This window comes from Pseudorasbora parva, chromosome 15 (genome assembly GCF_024679245.1).
Source record: "Pseudorasbora parva isolate DD20220531a chromosome 15, ASM2467924v1, whole genome shotgun sequence".
Lineage (NCBI taxonomy): Eukaryota > Metazoa > Chordata > Actinopteri > Cypriniformes > Gobionidae > Pseudorasbora > Pseudorasbora parva.
In genome coordinates this window covers 24,971,495-24,987,495 of record NC_090186.1, presented here as the reverse complement: position 1 = coordinate 24,987,495, position 16,001 = coordinate 24,971,495, and the positions used below count along the sequence as shown (strand labels likewise).

At 35.4% G+C, this 16,001-nt stretch overlaps 1 protein-coding gene across 1 annotated transcript; it reads right to left on the bottom strand.

Annotated features, from left to right (window-relative positions):
• Positions 1-1,452: 1,452 nt before the first annotated feature.
• On the bottom strand, positions 1,453-8,172 carry ahsa1a (AHA1, activator of heat shock protein ATPase homolog 1a). Its single transcript, XM_067418577.1, has 9 exons — positions 7,831-8,172; positions 3,791-3,981; positions 3,626-3,708; positions 3,424-3,541; positions 3,244-3,335; positions 2,839-2,964; positions 2,640-2,741; positions 2,459-2,510; positions 1,453-2,165 (listed from the first exon to the last, which is right to left on the bottom strand). The coding sequence occupies exons 1-9, from the start codon at positions 7,908-7,910 to the stop codon at positions 1,993-1,995; spliced, it is 1,017 nt and encodes a 338-aa protein (XP_067274678.1). The 5' UTR covers positions 7,911-8,172; the 3' UTR covers positions 1,453-1,992.
• Positions 8,173-16,001: the final 7,829 nt, after the last annotated feature.

Genomic DNA, 16,001 nt, shown 5'->3' with positions numbered 1-16,001 from the left:
CCCTTAACCCATTTCCTGCACACGCCTGTGCACGGTGGCTCTGGATGTTTCTACTCCAGACTCAGTCCACTGCTTCCGCAGGTCCCCCAAGGTCTGGAATCAGTCCTTCTCCACAATCTTCCTCAGGGTCCGGTCACCTCTTCTCGTTGTGCAGCGTTTTTTGCCACACTTTTTCCTTCCCACAGACTTCCCACTGAGGTGCCTTGATACAGCACTCTGGGAACAGCCTACTCTTCAGAAATTTCTTTCTGTGCAGGGTGCGAACTACGGGGGAGCTAGGGGGAGCTCGGCTCCCCTAAATAAGACATGGGCTCCCCTGAAAACGTGATTTGTGAAATTTTGGGGGGTCTCAAAAATATTGACACAGTGTTATTTTGAGGTGCAATTTCAGTTTTCTGTAATGTGATCATCGTGGATTATTATATGTAAAATTTCTAAAAATATATAATTAATTCATGCATGACGGCAATTTAAATCTAATTGACTTCAATAAAGATAACTATGCATGCTGTTCTTGTCATGACCATCAAGGTGTGGTGGCACTGCGGTGCTAATTCCACTCATGTTAAGTGCATGTCAACGCAAAGATTCGCAGAAAAAACAAAAACGAATATCCACTTCTTGATCTTGGATTTCTGGAAGAACAGAAAAAGAGGCTGACCTCAAGCCTCTGTGGTCGATTCTGCGATAAGGCATGTTATCCCCAATTATGTGTAGCGGCTGGGTTGATATAGGTCTGCGCGACTATCAATGTCCTAGTAAGACTAGCGTTAGTTAAATGGAGGAATTATGGTTTTCTTCTGTAGCCTGACGAGTAACTTCAACCGTTCATGTGAACTCAAAGACAGCCGGATGCTTTGTTTATAGACTATTTGTGGGCTTTTTGACCTATCAATTCTTGGTTTTTTTCTTCCTTCATTAAAATCAAAGATGTTCTTCAATAATTGTAAATTGTATATTAAGAGTCTCCGCAATGCATTAAGCAATAGATTGACCCGTTTGTCTGTGTGTGAAGGAATATACACGTCCTCTCTTCCACGCGCACCCCCCCCCCCCCCACACACCCACACCCCCCGAAAAGTGGGCTCCCCCAAAGGCCACGGTATAGTTCGAACCGCTTGAGGGTGTCAATGATGGCCTTCTGGACAGCAGTCAGGTCGGCAGTCTTACCCATGATGGCGGTTTTGAGTAATGAACCAGGCTAGGAGTTTTTAAAAGCCTCAGGAATCGTTTGCAGGTGTTTAGAGTTAATTAGTTGATTCAGATGATTAGGTTAATAGCTCGTTTAGAGAACCTTTTCATGATATGCTAATTTTCTGAGACTGAAATCATCAGTATTAAAACAATAAAAGACCTGAAATATTTCAGTTGGAGTGCAATGAATCTAAAATATATGAAAGTTTATTTTTTATTATTACATTATGGAAAATAATGAACTTTATCACAATATGCTAATTTTTTTAGAAGGACCTGTATTTAAAGACATATCACTCAATTAATTAGACTTTCACTTCATCACAGGCAAACATAATTTAAATTATAAAACACTTTATCTGGAATTCCCAGACATAACATTCAAACATGATATAAACTCTAATGCAATGCAATAACAAATGCAAAAAGAATCTAGGCAACTATTTTTTCACTGAGAAGGCACAGGTGTTTGTGGACATCCAACTAAATGGTGCAGGCAGGATATACACAGTGTTTCATATTCACACTACACAGATATCATTTCTTTAACCCAACCCCCTGTTTCACAGACAAGGTTTAAGCTAGTCCCAAACTTAAATGTATGTTTGAGCTGTTTTAACGGAAAGTAACTTGCACTGACATACGGTATCTTAAAAATATGTCACTGACATTGTTTTGTCTCAAGATGCATACCACCAGTAATGTTTTTAATCAAGTGCATGTTTATAAAAGCTACTTAAATGTCTTAATTGAACTAAGGTCCGATCTAAGCCTTGTCTGTGGAACCTGAGCTGTAGCTTAGCAGAGTCGTGCTCCATATCCAAACGTCTGTTTAATGGCATCAAAGTAGTATCTCTGCCAGCCCTCTCTCATCCTTTCCTCCTCATTGCTGGGAACTCCTCTGGCCTCCAAAATCAGCTCTGTCTCACTGCCTCGATTCACAAAGTTTAAAATGACAGTGGCTGCATGTCCTGAAAGTTGATTTAAAAAAATAAATCATAATTCTGATTAAAGCAAACAGACCCAACAATAGTGATGAACACTGGCTACAAACAATCCACAATGAGCAACACATTTCTCAGACTTCAATGATATGCCTTAATATATTATACAAAACAAATTATTTAGAAAAATATATTATTATTACTAATATTAAAAGTGATATGTGGATTCATCAAATATATTATACAACTACATTAATATAGGCCTATTAAAATATAATAATAAAATAAATACATAAAGAAATAAACAAAGAAATAAATACCAGCTGGCCAACTTGAAAACCTCCATCTCATGACAATTTTCTGGTCCGGAATCTAAAGGGAAAGGGCATCATTTTAAAAACACATTTTAAAAATGATGCTTTATTAGAGAAATGAAATTCTCACCATATTATTTAAATTAATTTATTTAACATTTTAAAATCATGAAATAATTATTCTTACCAGTTCTGCAAATTGTCCGTGAACATTTCCTTCCAGTAGTCGGAATTTGCCACCTGAGCACCCCTCCACCAAAGCAGCAAGGTGTGTAAATGCCTGTACCATCTACACCATGAGAGGACAAGGAGCAAGTGAGTTCCAACATCAAATAATCTATGCATTTGTATAGACTAACAGGACAATAGGAGATTCTGATTCTGACCCCTTGGTTTAGGAAAACCCTGTACAACTCTTCTGGTGAGGTAAGGAATGTGTCTTTCAGACTGAAAGACACTGTTGGAATTTTCACTCCAGAGTTGGAAGAGTTTCCTGTAGTGGAGGTCTCAATCTGTTGGGTTGAGGAATCAATAATACATAAACAGAGCTTAAACATTGAGGTGCACACATATCATCAGATTCAAATAATAAGCACAAAAATAAATAAATAACTGGAACATTAACCAAAAGAAATACATATATAATGGTATACTCTATGAATACACAGCATACGTTTTGTGCTGCTTTACACAGTACGTGAGAGACACCCATTTCAGACAGAAATAAAGAGGATGGATGACTATATATCTAGCATATATTTTTGTTAGCAGAAATGTTTATGAAAACTTACTTGAGTTTTGTCCAGTTTGACCTTGGCTTGTGGCCCCTGATTCTGTTTGTTGAGGGCATTGTCTGTTGGTAAAATCATACCCTGAGAGAACTCTGTAAAAACAAGTCACGAAAACATGACTAGCTATTCAAAATAAAACAAAGCAGATATAACTAATAAATTATGTTTTAGGTCCATCACCTGTTTTTAGATGTTTTACATAGTTCCCCAGTTGCATTCTGATTTTCTTGACTCCCTCCCTCCTCATGAGATCAGTCAGCGGTGTGCTTGGCTGGTCTTTACACAGTGTAACACAGATCTGTACAAACAAATACAAGGAAGATTGTCATGCAGCATTCTCTTGTATAGAAAGAACCTTTTATTGGGAGAGAGGTTCACTTACATCTAAGTCATCCATGTCATTTTCATCAGAGAGATTTGGTATTTCCACAGTGCCTTTATATTTGATTCCAATTTTATTTGTTCCTAAAGTGAAGCAAACAGATCTTGAGGATTTACCATTGCACTCAAATATTATGTTGTGTATGCAAACAGAACTTTCACTCACCTGTCCATGAGGCTTTAACAATCCACTCATAGAAGAAGATGAGCTTCCCTTTGCGGTTGTTGATGGAGGCCTCGCCATCTATATTGCTTACATCTGTGATTTCGCATGAGCCTTCTTCACCCTCTACACGAATCCCAAGAAGGAGGCTATTTATTACATCTTGAGACCAGCTTGAAACATCTCTCTCTGTCCTGTTAGAAAATCAAATAATTATAAACATTTTGGGAAGTTAATCAGACTGACAGATTTAAGTATTTTTAAGTATCTTTACAATGGGATGTGTGGCATACATCGGGCACACACACACAAACACACACATGTTGTGATTTCATGTTTTATGGGGACTTTCCATAGACAATACAATTTTTATACTGTACAAACTACAGTATATTCTATCCCATAACCCTAACCCTAAACCTACCCATCACAGAAAAAAATCTGTATGCCTACATTTTAAAAATATATATAATTTAGTCTGATTTATAGGCTGTTTTCCTCACAGGGACCAAAAAATGTTGCCACACGAATAAGGATTTCAGTTATTCTAATAATTGTCCTCATAACGGGTTTACCTGGACCATACACACACACACGCACGCACACACGCACGCAGACACACACACACACGCGTTTGCGTGTGTGTTATATGTGTTTATTTGTATATATGGTTTTAATATTGCTATTGCTATTTACTTCTTTCAATTTTTTAAGTTAATGCTATAGATCCTAGAATATAAAGATGCTTGAATGCCATATGTTTGGAAAGTACCTGCAATACTTAAAATTATATTTCATGCAGAGTATAAACAAAATGTACTTGACTTCTTTTGTTTATGAAGTAGAACAGGATGAAAGGTGTGAAAAGTACATTCATGAACTTAACTAACCACAAAAGTTAACAAGAGGCCACACAGGGGTGAAAAGAAGGTGTTACTTAAAACCACAATCAATAAGATTGATGAAGACTGCAGTAAAGAAGGAGAAATATGAATAAGTGAGTACTTGTTATAATAAATTATAACTATTTGTATCAGATAATTGAATTAACTTGATGTAGCTTAATTAATATTACAACCAATTAATCTGTTTGTCCAGTGAACACTCAGTCGGTATTGATTGTCTGTCAACTCTCAGAAAGAATATTTAATGTTGCCGCATAAAAATAACTCTTTTTTTCTTTTTCTTTTTTAGCATGTAGCTGTGATTACATCATTAAAGGGAAATTGATTTAAAGGAAGTGTATAAGATTGTGGCCAAAACTGGTACTTCAATCCCTATCCCCCCTCCCCCCTGACTTGAGGTTGCCAGATAGGCTGCAGGATCCAGCAGGAACGTTTGTAGCTGCAGCTGAGGTAACTAGAGTAGATCTGGCAACCCGGATGTCGAAACACTACTGACTTCATGATTGTAGATAGTTGGAGTGTGGAGCTTCAGGCCAAAACACAACACGTCAACATCAACATCAGTTGAGGGCTGCAACAGCAACTTTTAAATGACAATATCCTGGCCGGACTTCTGTTGTCAGTGATATAAGTATTTGAAATGAACATGATTTCTTATTGTCTAGTGACATATGAGGGCCATTTTATGATTAATTGAAATACATTTCTTACATACAGTTCCTTTAAAGGCAGGGACCAGAGTCAAAACTTGTGTGAAATGTGCACAAAATGTTTAACTAAATCACAAACACATAACTAATCTAAACACACACACACAAGCAAACACACACACACACACACGGGGAAAATGGAAAGTGAAAGTGAATGAAGCCGGAAACAGAAAAGGGGATTGAAGCTGTGGAAAATCATTTAACCGAACCGAACCATCAGTTTCTTAGTTTAAAGCACCTTGCTAACAAGTTGTTAACAAACAGCTTATACTAAAAACATCTGTTTAGTTATTTAAATGTACAATACTTGCAATGCCTTAGCCATTGAACAGGCATCTAGGTGTTGTCTAAGAAGAAAGTCTCAATGGGTCAACAGTTCAATCGTGGTGAAGTTGCAATTCTTATTCCAGTTTGAATGAAAGAATAAAAAACTTGCGATATTAGTCTGACTGTTACTCCTGGGTGGAAAGTTAAAACATAGCTGGCTGTAGTTGAGGCCTGCAAGCCTGCAACCTCATGGTTGGACTGGAAGTTTCCAGTCCTTTCATGAACAGCAACCAGAAGCCGCACAGAAGAGGAGAGAAGAGAAAAAGGGGGACTGGGAAAGTGGCCTTTAACTTCTGTGGATCTATTGGGGCCAGTGAGCCAATATAGGAACTTAAACTTTTGGAGGGAAAGTTTACAATCCTTTTTCTTCTAGCATGTTATTTTGCATATGTAACTGGATTGAGTAAATGGGTATCAACATATAAAAGGCACAATCATTTAGATAATCTAAATACAAATTCATAGATCCTAAAAATGGTATAGATGAGGTTACAGTAATTGTGGTTCTGTCATAAAGTATGCATAAAAATTGTATACATCACAAAAGACACTATTCAAGACAGTAATATCCATATACACAATATCTTGGAGATATGCATGTTCATTCACAGAAGGTCTGCCTATTTATTAATGGAGAAAATCCTTTTTTTATGGGCCTTATGTGTCTTTCCAATGAGTAAATGAAGTGGAATCCCACATCTGGAATGTCTCTGAGGTCCAATAGCTGATGGACCACTTTCAGCTAGGGGGAATAAAAACTGATAATGATCAGTGAAGAGCAGACATCTCGGCGCCTGCTTGGGCCTACTTGGACATTTACTTGTTATGGTCTGTTGGATCCTTCATTAAAAATAATTAATAATTGTGTGTCTGATTGGTCAGATGCTACACTGTCAAAATAAAAAGTGCATTGATGTCACTGGGGCGGTGCCCTAAGGTACAAAACCAAAAATGTACTACTATGTATCATTTACCACAAATATGTACCTTTTTACTTTTGTACCTTCGGGTACAGCACTGTACCTTTTTTTCTGAGACTGTACAATATGAAAAAAGACAACTAGCGTAGGAGAAGGAGGAAGGACATGTGACTATTGGACATAAGTCATACTGAATTGGAATACCCCAAAAAGACATATAAAACACTGAGGAGTAATGCACTGCTTAGATGTGGCCTGCATTAAAGTGTGAACCTAGACACCTAATCGAGGGACACTTAACAACATCTCCAATATTGCTGTTTAAAGTTTGATAGAGCTCTTAGGTTTTATTTATAATTTTTTTTTTAAAAAAACTGTTTTGTATTGTAATCAACAAAAAAAAAAAAGTGTTTTATTGTTACAATTTCCTCCTGTGGGACTTTACTTATAACTACAAACTGAGCCACAACCACAAAAAGAACAACCACACAGAAGTTAACTCAACATCATTCTCGAAGAATCTGCAGGCGGGTGAGTATGGATTAGGCTAGATGTGACTATATCCTTAACCTACCTGAATAATCATAGGGCTAAAGATGCAAGATAAAAAGACACACCAAGTAACTAATATATACATTGAATAATATAATATCTAATACTAATACATTTCAAGTGGGACAGTTCAAAAGTCTTACTCCATTTGCTTTTCATCAGAACACCCTGTCTAATTCTGTCTCACATTCTTGTACTTCCAAAAATAGCTCATGCCAAGTGCCAACCCCTCACATTCGACTACAGGACATTCCAGAGGCTTCTAAAAACACTGGAAAAACTAACCTAAGGTCTCTGTGAAATCTATTAGAAATTAGATATAGACATAATAAATATCAATGATGTGACATGCAACAGGCTACTCGATTTTTTCTCGACTTTATACATTTTCTGTCCGGAGATTGACAGTGTTGAATCTGTAATCAATAACAGAAGTTACATACTTCCCGCTATAGCCTACATTTTATGCATATTAACTTAAAATCTAGATTAATATGAAATTCAATGGAATTTCCTGTATTAAGCCACGTCATAGCAGTCTTATAGCATTAGAGGCATGTCATAACCATGCTGTATTGAAAAGAGCAACAAAACTTAGACCAACTGGAGGACATGCACGTGCTACCTACCAATGCCAGTTATTGACATTTGTCGCATCTGCTCTTTCTTCCACAATCCAGCGCGGGTCTCCCTCTCCCCATTTGGCCATGACGGAATTAGATGATTTAATAGAACTGAGATGTTCCGATAAACTGCGGATGCGGTTAGAAACTCAGATTGACACATGTAAATTCGTGCATAAACGTATGCAGCAGGAGCTCAGCTGATTTGCTGCGTCAATAAGGGTTTAAATATTCATGACATTATTCAGGATCAGTGAAGGACGGAACAATTAAGTAGGCTACACAAAACAAAACGGTTAAGAGTGGGAAATCCTAAGGAGGCACGGATTTACGGAAGAAAAAAGATTTTAAAAAAATGTAAGTAAGGAGTAGTCGAAAGGTAAGTTGCCAGCTTAACTAGTCGCCAGCTGTCCCCCAAGACCTTTATTAAGACCCTTAGAAAGTACCAGAACCGGAACTGGGTGAAGAAGCTTCCTCTAGAACCGAGAAACCGTCTTGGCAATTGATCCTCATTACCTCAGCACAACCTTCTAAATCTCACCCTTCCTAAATATCTCATCTCTTAACTGGACCTCCTGTGCTGAATAATAATAATAAAAAAGAACTGTAGCCACCTGGATGTCCATTAGCCTAGCTAATAATACAATATAACAATGCTGCAGAGGTGGTAAAAATAGGCTAGTCAAAAGTTATACTCGAGTGAAAGTATATATACCTGAATAAATAAAAAATACTCCAGTAAAAGTAGAAAGTCCTCCATTCAAACATCACTTAAGTAAAAGTACAAAAGTATCAGATTTAAAACGTACTCAAGTACCGAAAGTAAAAAGTAAATATTCAAATTAACTGTAAATATCAATAATTAAGCAGATAAATTATTTTGGGGCTGGTATGCAATTCTTTAATTGCACAAAATGATAAGATTAGATACTGCAACTAAGAATTTGTTAGATTTGCAATTAATAAGAGACAATGAAGCACCTTAAGGCAGTATAGGGGTTCAACTTAAAATAGTTCCGTTCCATACATAGACTGTACATAGCTCCATCAAACAGATGATGAGCAAGATATACTATTAACTAATTCAAAATTAATTCAAAAGCCATAATAAAGCAATAACCACAATAACATATTACGTAACAATTAGTTAATAGTCATGTGCCTCAACAAGTAAATTCATAATATAATTTGCAAATTGTTATGATTAATGATTAATTAAACACAACTGAGAGTTGGAATGCATGGCTTTGAATACATGAATTTACATTATTAGTTAATGTAATGTGTTATTATGGAATTATTGATGTCATATTTTATTAATAGCAATTCATATATTACTTAATCTATTTATCACATAGAACGTTCAGTAGTTGCTGATGCAGTAAATCATTAATAAATGGTTTAGTTCTTAATTAGTAATACATCAACTATCTGTGCATTAGTTAGGCATGAATTAATGAATATTAGTACACCTGTATTGTAAAGTGTTACCGGTGTTTAAATAGTGTTCCGAAAAAAAACAAAAAAAAAAACAAAAAAAAAGTTTGGGAAGCACTGAGCTAACATTAGTGTGGCAAACCTGACTTGTCAGCTTCTCCAAGTTTATACCCGACTGGATCATCCATGACCGACCAGACTGGTTTGGAAAGCAAGTGTAATAAATACTTGGCATAAATACGGGCATGGGGAAATGTATTGGAGTAAAAAAGTAAACTTTGCCTTTAATATTGTAGTGGAGTAAGAGTAAAAGTAGATGCAAATAAAATATACTCAAGTAAAGTACAGATCCCTGAAAAAAATACTTCATACTTCATATACTTTTAATACAGTAAAGTATTAAAGTATTTTTATTTGACTACTTACCACCCCTGCAATGCTGATAATATAATAGAAATGAAAAAAAATATTCACTTAAGGTAGCTACTTTAATGAAAAATTAGTTTAAATGCTTAGGTAAGAAAGTGCTCTTTTAATAATGTAAAATAAATATTTTTTAACTTTAAAGTGCTTTTTGAATCATGTTTAAGTAACCTTTTTTTCGAGCGGTATAGAAGTAGCCTACACTTATTTTGATCTTATGACTATAGTAAGGAAATTGATACTGTAACTGTATTTTACATTTAAAATGAATATGTACATATAAAAATACATTTAATATTTACATATAAAATTAATACATTTATATTTACAAGTTTCAATAGGCAAGGCAAGGCAGGCAAGGCAAGTTTATTTATATAGCACATTTCATACACAATGGCAATTCAAAGTGCTTTACATAGAAAGGAATTAAAATAGGGCTAAAAAATGCATAGGAAAAAGAATACAATGTAAAGAGAATTAAAAATAATAAAATTATGATAACCAAAGAAAAGGACAGGTAAACTAAAACAGTTATAAAACAAATATTTAAAAAAATGATGCATAGATAAGGTGCAATCAGTCGGACGTACAGTGGCTCAGTGCTCATTCAGTAACTGCACAGCTAAACAGATGTGTTTTGAGTCTGGATTTGAATGTGGCTACTGTTGGAGCACATCTGATCTGTTCAGGAAGCCGGTTCCAACTACGGCTGGCATAATAGCTAAAGGCAGACTCTCCTTGCTTTGAGTGAACTCTTGGTATTTCTAACTGACTTGATCCTGCTGATCTGAGTGATCTGTTAGGTTTGTATTTAATCAGCATATCTGCGATGTATTGAGGTCCTAGGTCATTGAGTGATTTATAAACAAGTAGTAGAACTTTAAAATCGATCCTAGATGTAACTTGAAGCCAGTGTAAAGACCTGAGGAAAATATAACATATATTTTAGTTAAATGCAGTCGCCGGTGCATTTTAAACAAATTTCAACAGACAACAGAAATAATATTATTTAAGATAATAAGATTTAAGTACATGTGGGACAAAAAGTAATTGCATTTGATATAAATTTAAACTAGAATACATTTTCATTCAATTTTAAATAACATGCACTTAAGTGTTAGAAAAGGATTTTCTTTAAAAGCAGACCTATTATTTCTGAAATAAGTTTTCTTTTTTTACAAGGGACGCAAGATGAGAAAATTTGTGAGAAAAATCTAAATGTAGCTCGTCTAAATGACATTAAATCTTACATTTAAAAAAAGAAGAAAAAAAAAGCTTTCATATCAAACAATGAAATGAATTGACAATTCTAAACAATCTTACACAATTTTACTAAGTACTCTAAACAGTATTTAGGAGAGTGAAAGAAAGAGATTTTTACTAAATGCACCAGTTCTAATTTCCAAATTAGGCTGTATATCATAAGTAGCTTGTAAAGCAACATGGTACAAGCTGATCAGTGTAATGAAGAGCTGTCAATGATTTTACCTATGGCAAATATGACATTTAAACCTGTTGCTATATGCAAAAACTATGGTAAGATTTCCTAAGGGAAGGAAAGTCCCTTTGAAACACCTGAAACTCTATATGTAAACCAACAATAAAATGACTCCTTTTTTTTATTAGATTATTTATTTTATTAGATTATCCCAAAACGAATGTAAATATTAGATGAGTGGGAAGAGCATAGTATATGATACTGCAATTATTTTTTACCCTTTAGTACTGTACTGTGTCCAGCAGGTGGAGCTCAAGTAAAGAACACTACAAATCTTTGATTATTAGTCTGATCTTCTTTCTCGCTTAAATAAGACATGCTTTTGTGATAGAAAGTGCAATGATTCTACAGTTATTGGCATTCACACTCACTCCAACTGTCAGTAAGATCTAAATTAAATTAGTTTTGAGGTTTTCCTTATGTTTCTCATCTGCCTGATCATATTTTGATGTAAATAGCCTTTCCACAAAAATGAACAGAATTAAAAATTCTATCAGTTTATCATATCAGATTTTTTCCCCCCATTAGTTCAGAAAGCCCTGTCACATTAGTATTAGTAATCCCCATAAATTATCATTCAAAAACACTCAAAATTCATCCTGTGAAAACCGTTTTAAAACTGGACGTTGTGTTTCGATATTTTTTTTAACCTTTTTGGCAGGCTCAAATTTTTTACAACTTCTATCCTATTCCTAGTGTTTAATATGGAGTTGGCCCACCCTTTGCAGCTATAACAGTTTCAACTGGTTTCCACAAGATTTAGGCAGTGTTGGAGGTAAAGCATTACAAGTAACTTGAGTTACGTAATCAGATTACTTTTTCAAGTAACTAGTAAAGTAACGCATTACTTTTAAAATTTACAACAAAATATCTGAGTTACTGTTTCACATTTCACTGACAGCTCTCTTCTCTCGTTGAGAAAAATCGAGAGCAAGTGCAAATTGTTATGTGTGTGCGTGCGTGTGTGCGTGCATGTGTGTGTGTGTGTGTGTGTGTGTGTGTGTGTGTGTGTGTGAGAGAGAGAGAGAGAACAGGTTATTGTTGTTCTAGAAAAAATGTGAGCATTTATTTGTCTCACTTGCAGTACACAATAAATCACAAAAAAGATTAAGCTTTAAAATGAATCAAATCAGTCAAATGCAAAATCAATACTCTGTAAACCTAATATTTAAAAATTAAATATTAAATAAAACAAAATATTTTTATGCATTTAATCTACCTTTATTGACCAATGTTTTGCTGCTAACTTGCGATGTGTTTTATTGGTGAAGTAAGAGTGTTAAACTTTTTTCTCCTGCGTCCTATTCTTCCATTATCCAGAATGGCAGCACAACTGAAAGGTTTGTTTGAGCGGCGCCCTCTACTGTACATGCGTGAATTTGCATTTTTACTTCAGCCTCAAGTGTATTATTTTAATTTTGGTGTGAAGAAGTCTTTCATTTGCACAAAAATATAAATTTTTTGTTATAAAAATCAAAGGTGAGAAAAAGTATCGCAAAAGTAATATAACGCATTACTTTTCTAAAAAGTAACTAAGTAACTCAATTAGTTAATTTTAAAGGGAGTAACGCAATATTGTAATGCGTTACTGTTCAAAGTAACTTTCCCTTACACTGGGTTTAGGAGTGTGTCTATAGTAATGGTAATGGTATAGTAATCAAATAGTTGATGCTGGACGAGAAGGCATGGCTCGCAGTCTCCACACACAGAAAAATAGGGTGTCAAAATTGTATCTTTAGGGGTACAACAGCTTGTCGCTGGGGCAGTACCCTTAAAAGGACATCTTTGTACCATTTTTACCACAAAAAGGTTCACAGTAGTACCTTAAGGTACGCATTTGTACTCAAAGGTACTAATATGCACCTTTAAGGAGTAAAAAAGGTACAAAGATGTCCTTTTAAGGGTACTGCCCCAGCGACAAGCTGTTGTACCCCTAAAGATACAATTTTGATACCCTATTTTTCTGTGTGCACTCTAATTCATCCCAAAGGTGTTCTATCGGGTTGAGGACAGGACTCTGTGCAGGCCAGTCAAGTTCCTCCATACCAAACATGCTCATCCATGTCTTTATCGATCTTGCTTTGTGCACTGGTGAGCACTAAGCAGTCATTTTGGAGCAGGAAGGGGCCATGAAAATGCCTTGGTGAAGCATTAAGAGTTCCTTTCACTGGAACTTAGGGGGCAAGTCCAAATCCTAAAAAACAACCCCAAACCATAATCCCCCTCCACCAAACTTTACACATCGCACAATGGAGTTAGGTACCGTTCTGCTGGCAGATCTCAGAACAAGTCTCCTCTGCCCTAGAGTCTGGTGGTGATGTGCTTTACTCTACTGCATCCAGCTCTTTGCATTGCACTTGGTGATATAAGGCTTGGATGCAGCTGCACAGCCATGGAAACCCATTACACACCTGTTTTGAGCTAATCTGAATGCCATATGAAGTTTGGAGGTCTGTAGCTATTGACAGAAAGAAAGTTGGCGAAAGTTCTGCACACTGTGCACCTCAGCATGCACTGACCCCACTCTGTGATTTTACGTGGCCTACCACTTTGTGGCTGAGTTGCTGTTGTTCCAAACTGTCCACTTTAGTTATAATACCACTAATAGTTGATTGTGGAATATTTAGTAGTGAGGAAATTTCATGAATGGACTTATTGCAAAATTGACAACCTATCACACTATCATGCTTGAATTCATGCTCCTGAGAGCGACCCATTTTTTCAAAAAAAAATTGTAGAAGCAGTCTACATGCCTAGGTGCTTGATTTTATATACTTATGGCCATGGAAGTGACTGGAACACCTGAATTCAATGATTTTGAGGGGTGTCCCAATATTTTTGGCAATATAGTGTATGTTGTTTAAGCATTTGCTATATTTTAAAGTATTTTCTTGGCAGGAAATGTATTGAGCAAATTAAAAGAACAAGAATATAACAGAAGACGAATATCCTTGATTCCTTTCGAACCTTCTGGAGGTAAAAAGCCAACATATGAAATCAAATGAATTATTCAGAGGAAACTGACAGGTAAGCATCTCCTGCACTTGACCAGATTAGCTGAACAGTGTTCAGTAGCTCTGCTTTGTATGAAGCATTGTGTAGTAAATGTAAAATTAATACATCAATAAATTTGGTCTTGACACAGTTTGTATATGAATCATGTTAATATAATTGTTAAAACTGATATAATTATTAAAAATTACAAATTCTTATTTTTTTTTTTTTTTTTGGAAAGTCAGCATTATACAAGAATCTATGTAATCCAGGAAGAATATGGTCAGATGTACATAACTTTTATCTTAGATACACGGTCCTGTCACCATGCCACAGCAAGGATGACTTGGAGAGCCACATTGGTGTTTTCCTTTTTCAGTCTGATTTGTCTTCCCCTTTTGCTGACTTTGTTCTTCTGGCAGTTGCTATCAAGCATAGCTAACTGCAGTGATATCCCAGGTGGAGTGCAGCAGGGTGCGTCTCTGTACCATTCACAACCAGACAGTTGTGTGTTTCAGGGTCATAGGCATATAGGGGGACAAATCCCCTCCAATAATTGGAAATTATTTATTATTAACTTATTATTCACTAAAGATGAGTGTGAATTCCAACGTGAAGCTTTTAGTTTTTACACTGAGAGTGTGTGTGGTAAGAAATAGGTAGCTAAACATTTAAAGGGTTAGTTCACCCAAAAAGGAAAATTCTGTCATTAATTAATTACCCTCATGTCGTTTGACAATCGACACTCGTAAAACCTTTGTTCATCTTCGAACACAAATGAACATATTTTTGTTAAAATCCAATGGCTCAGAAAGGCCTCCATTGGCCACAATGTAATAACCTCTCTCAAGACCCATAAAAGAAACTAAAGACATTGTTACAAAGTCCATCTCACTACAGTGGTTCTACAATAATTTTATGAAGAGAATAGTTTTTGTGTGCAAAAAATAAATAAATAACAACTAATAGTGATGGCCAATTTCAAAACACCGCTTAGTAAAGCTTCGGAGCGTTATGAATCATTGTATCCAATCAGCGGTTTGGATCGCCAAATTCACATGATTATTTGAGCAGTTTGCCGGTTTGACATGCGTTCTGAATCATGAATCGATTCGCTGATTCATAAAGCTCAGAAGTTTCAGGAAGAAGTGTTTTGAAATCAGCATGAGACAAAAAAAAAATCTTAAAACTTTTGACATTACATATTAACAAGAATGTGTTCATATTTTTTAAATAAAATATTATTTGTACAGTTTAAATGGATTACTTCACAACTATAATTAGTTATATACCATTCTTATTTCTTCTTTGTTCAATTGAATCCATTTTAATCCTTTATATGCAATTTCTTTAAATAACAGCCCCCTAACCCTACCCCCAATCCTTTGTAATTTCTTTAAATAAAAAACACCACCCTCCACCATTTGAAATGCTTAAACACTTTTAATTAGCCATCCGTTTAAAGGAGAAATTAAATAAGAGAACGATGGTTAAGGTTTTCTATTGGACCAACAGAAGATTTCTTCATGTTGTTGCATTATTAATGCATCTGTGCATCTTTCATTCTGATGGCCTCCAGAAAACCATCTTAAGAGTTTCAGTTCAAATGTTTTTAATTCATTTCTATCTATAAAATGCATCATGGTGCAAAATTCCTCAGCTTCTTTATCATATGAGACTAAAGTGGTACCTTTTATATTACATTCAATATTCCATTCATACGCACATGCTTTTAAAGTTTTTAATTGTTTACTCCACATTGTTGTTTTTTTTTTAATCACTACATCGTTTTGGATGTGTTCATTGGATAAATACACAAAACACG

Bases quoted from the DNA above. Each gene is read 5' to 3' on its own strand.
- ahsa1a (XM_067418577.1), bottom strand. From the start codon at position 7,910: ATGGCCAAATGGGGAGAGGGAGACCCGCGCTGGATTGTGGAAGAAAGA. The intron at 3,982-7,830 runs GTAGGTAGCACG...ATTTTCTAACAG, and splicing joins AATGTCAATAACTGGCATTG to GACAGAGAGAGATGTTTCAA. The intron at 2,742-2,838 runs GTCAGAATCAGA...CTCATGGTGTAG, and splicing joins GGGTTTTCCTAAACCAAGGG to ATGGTACAGGCATTTACACA.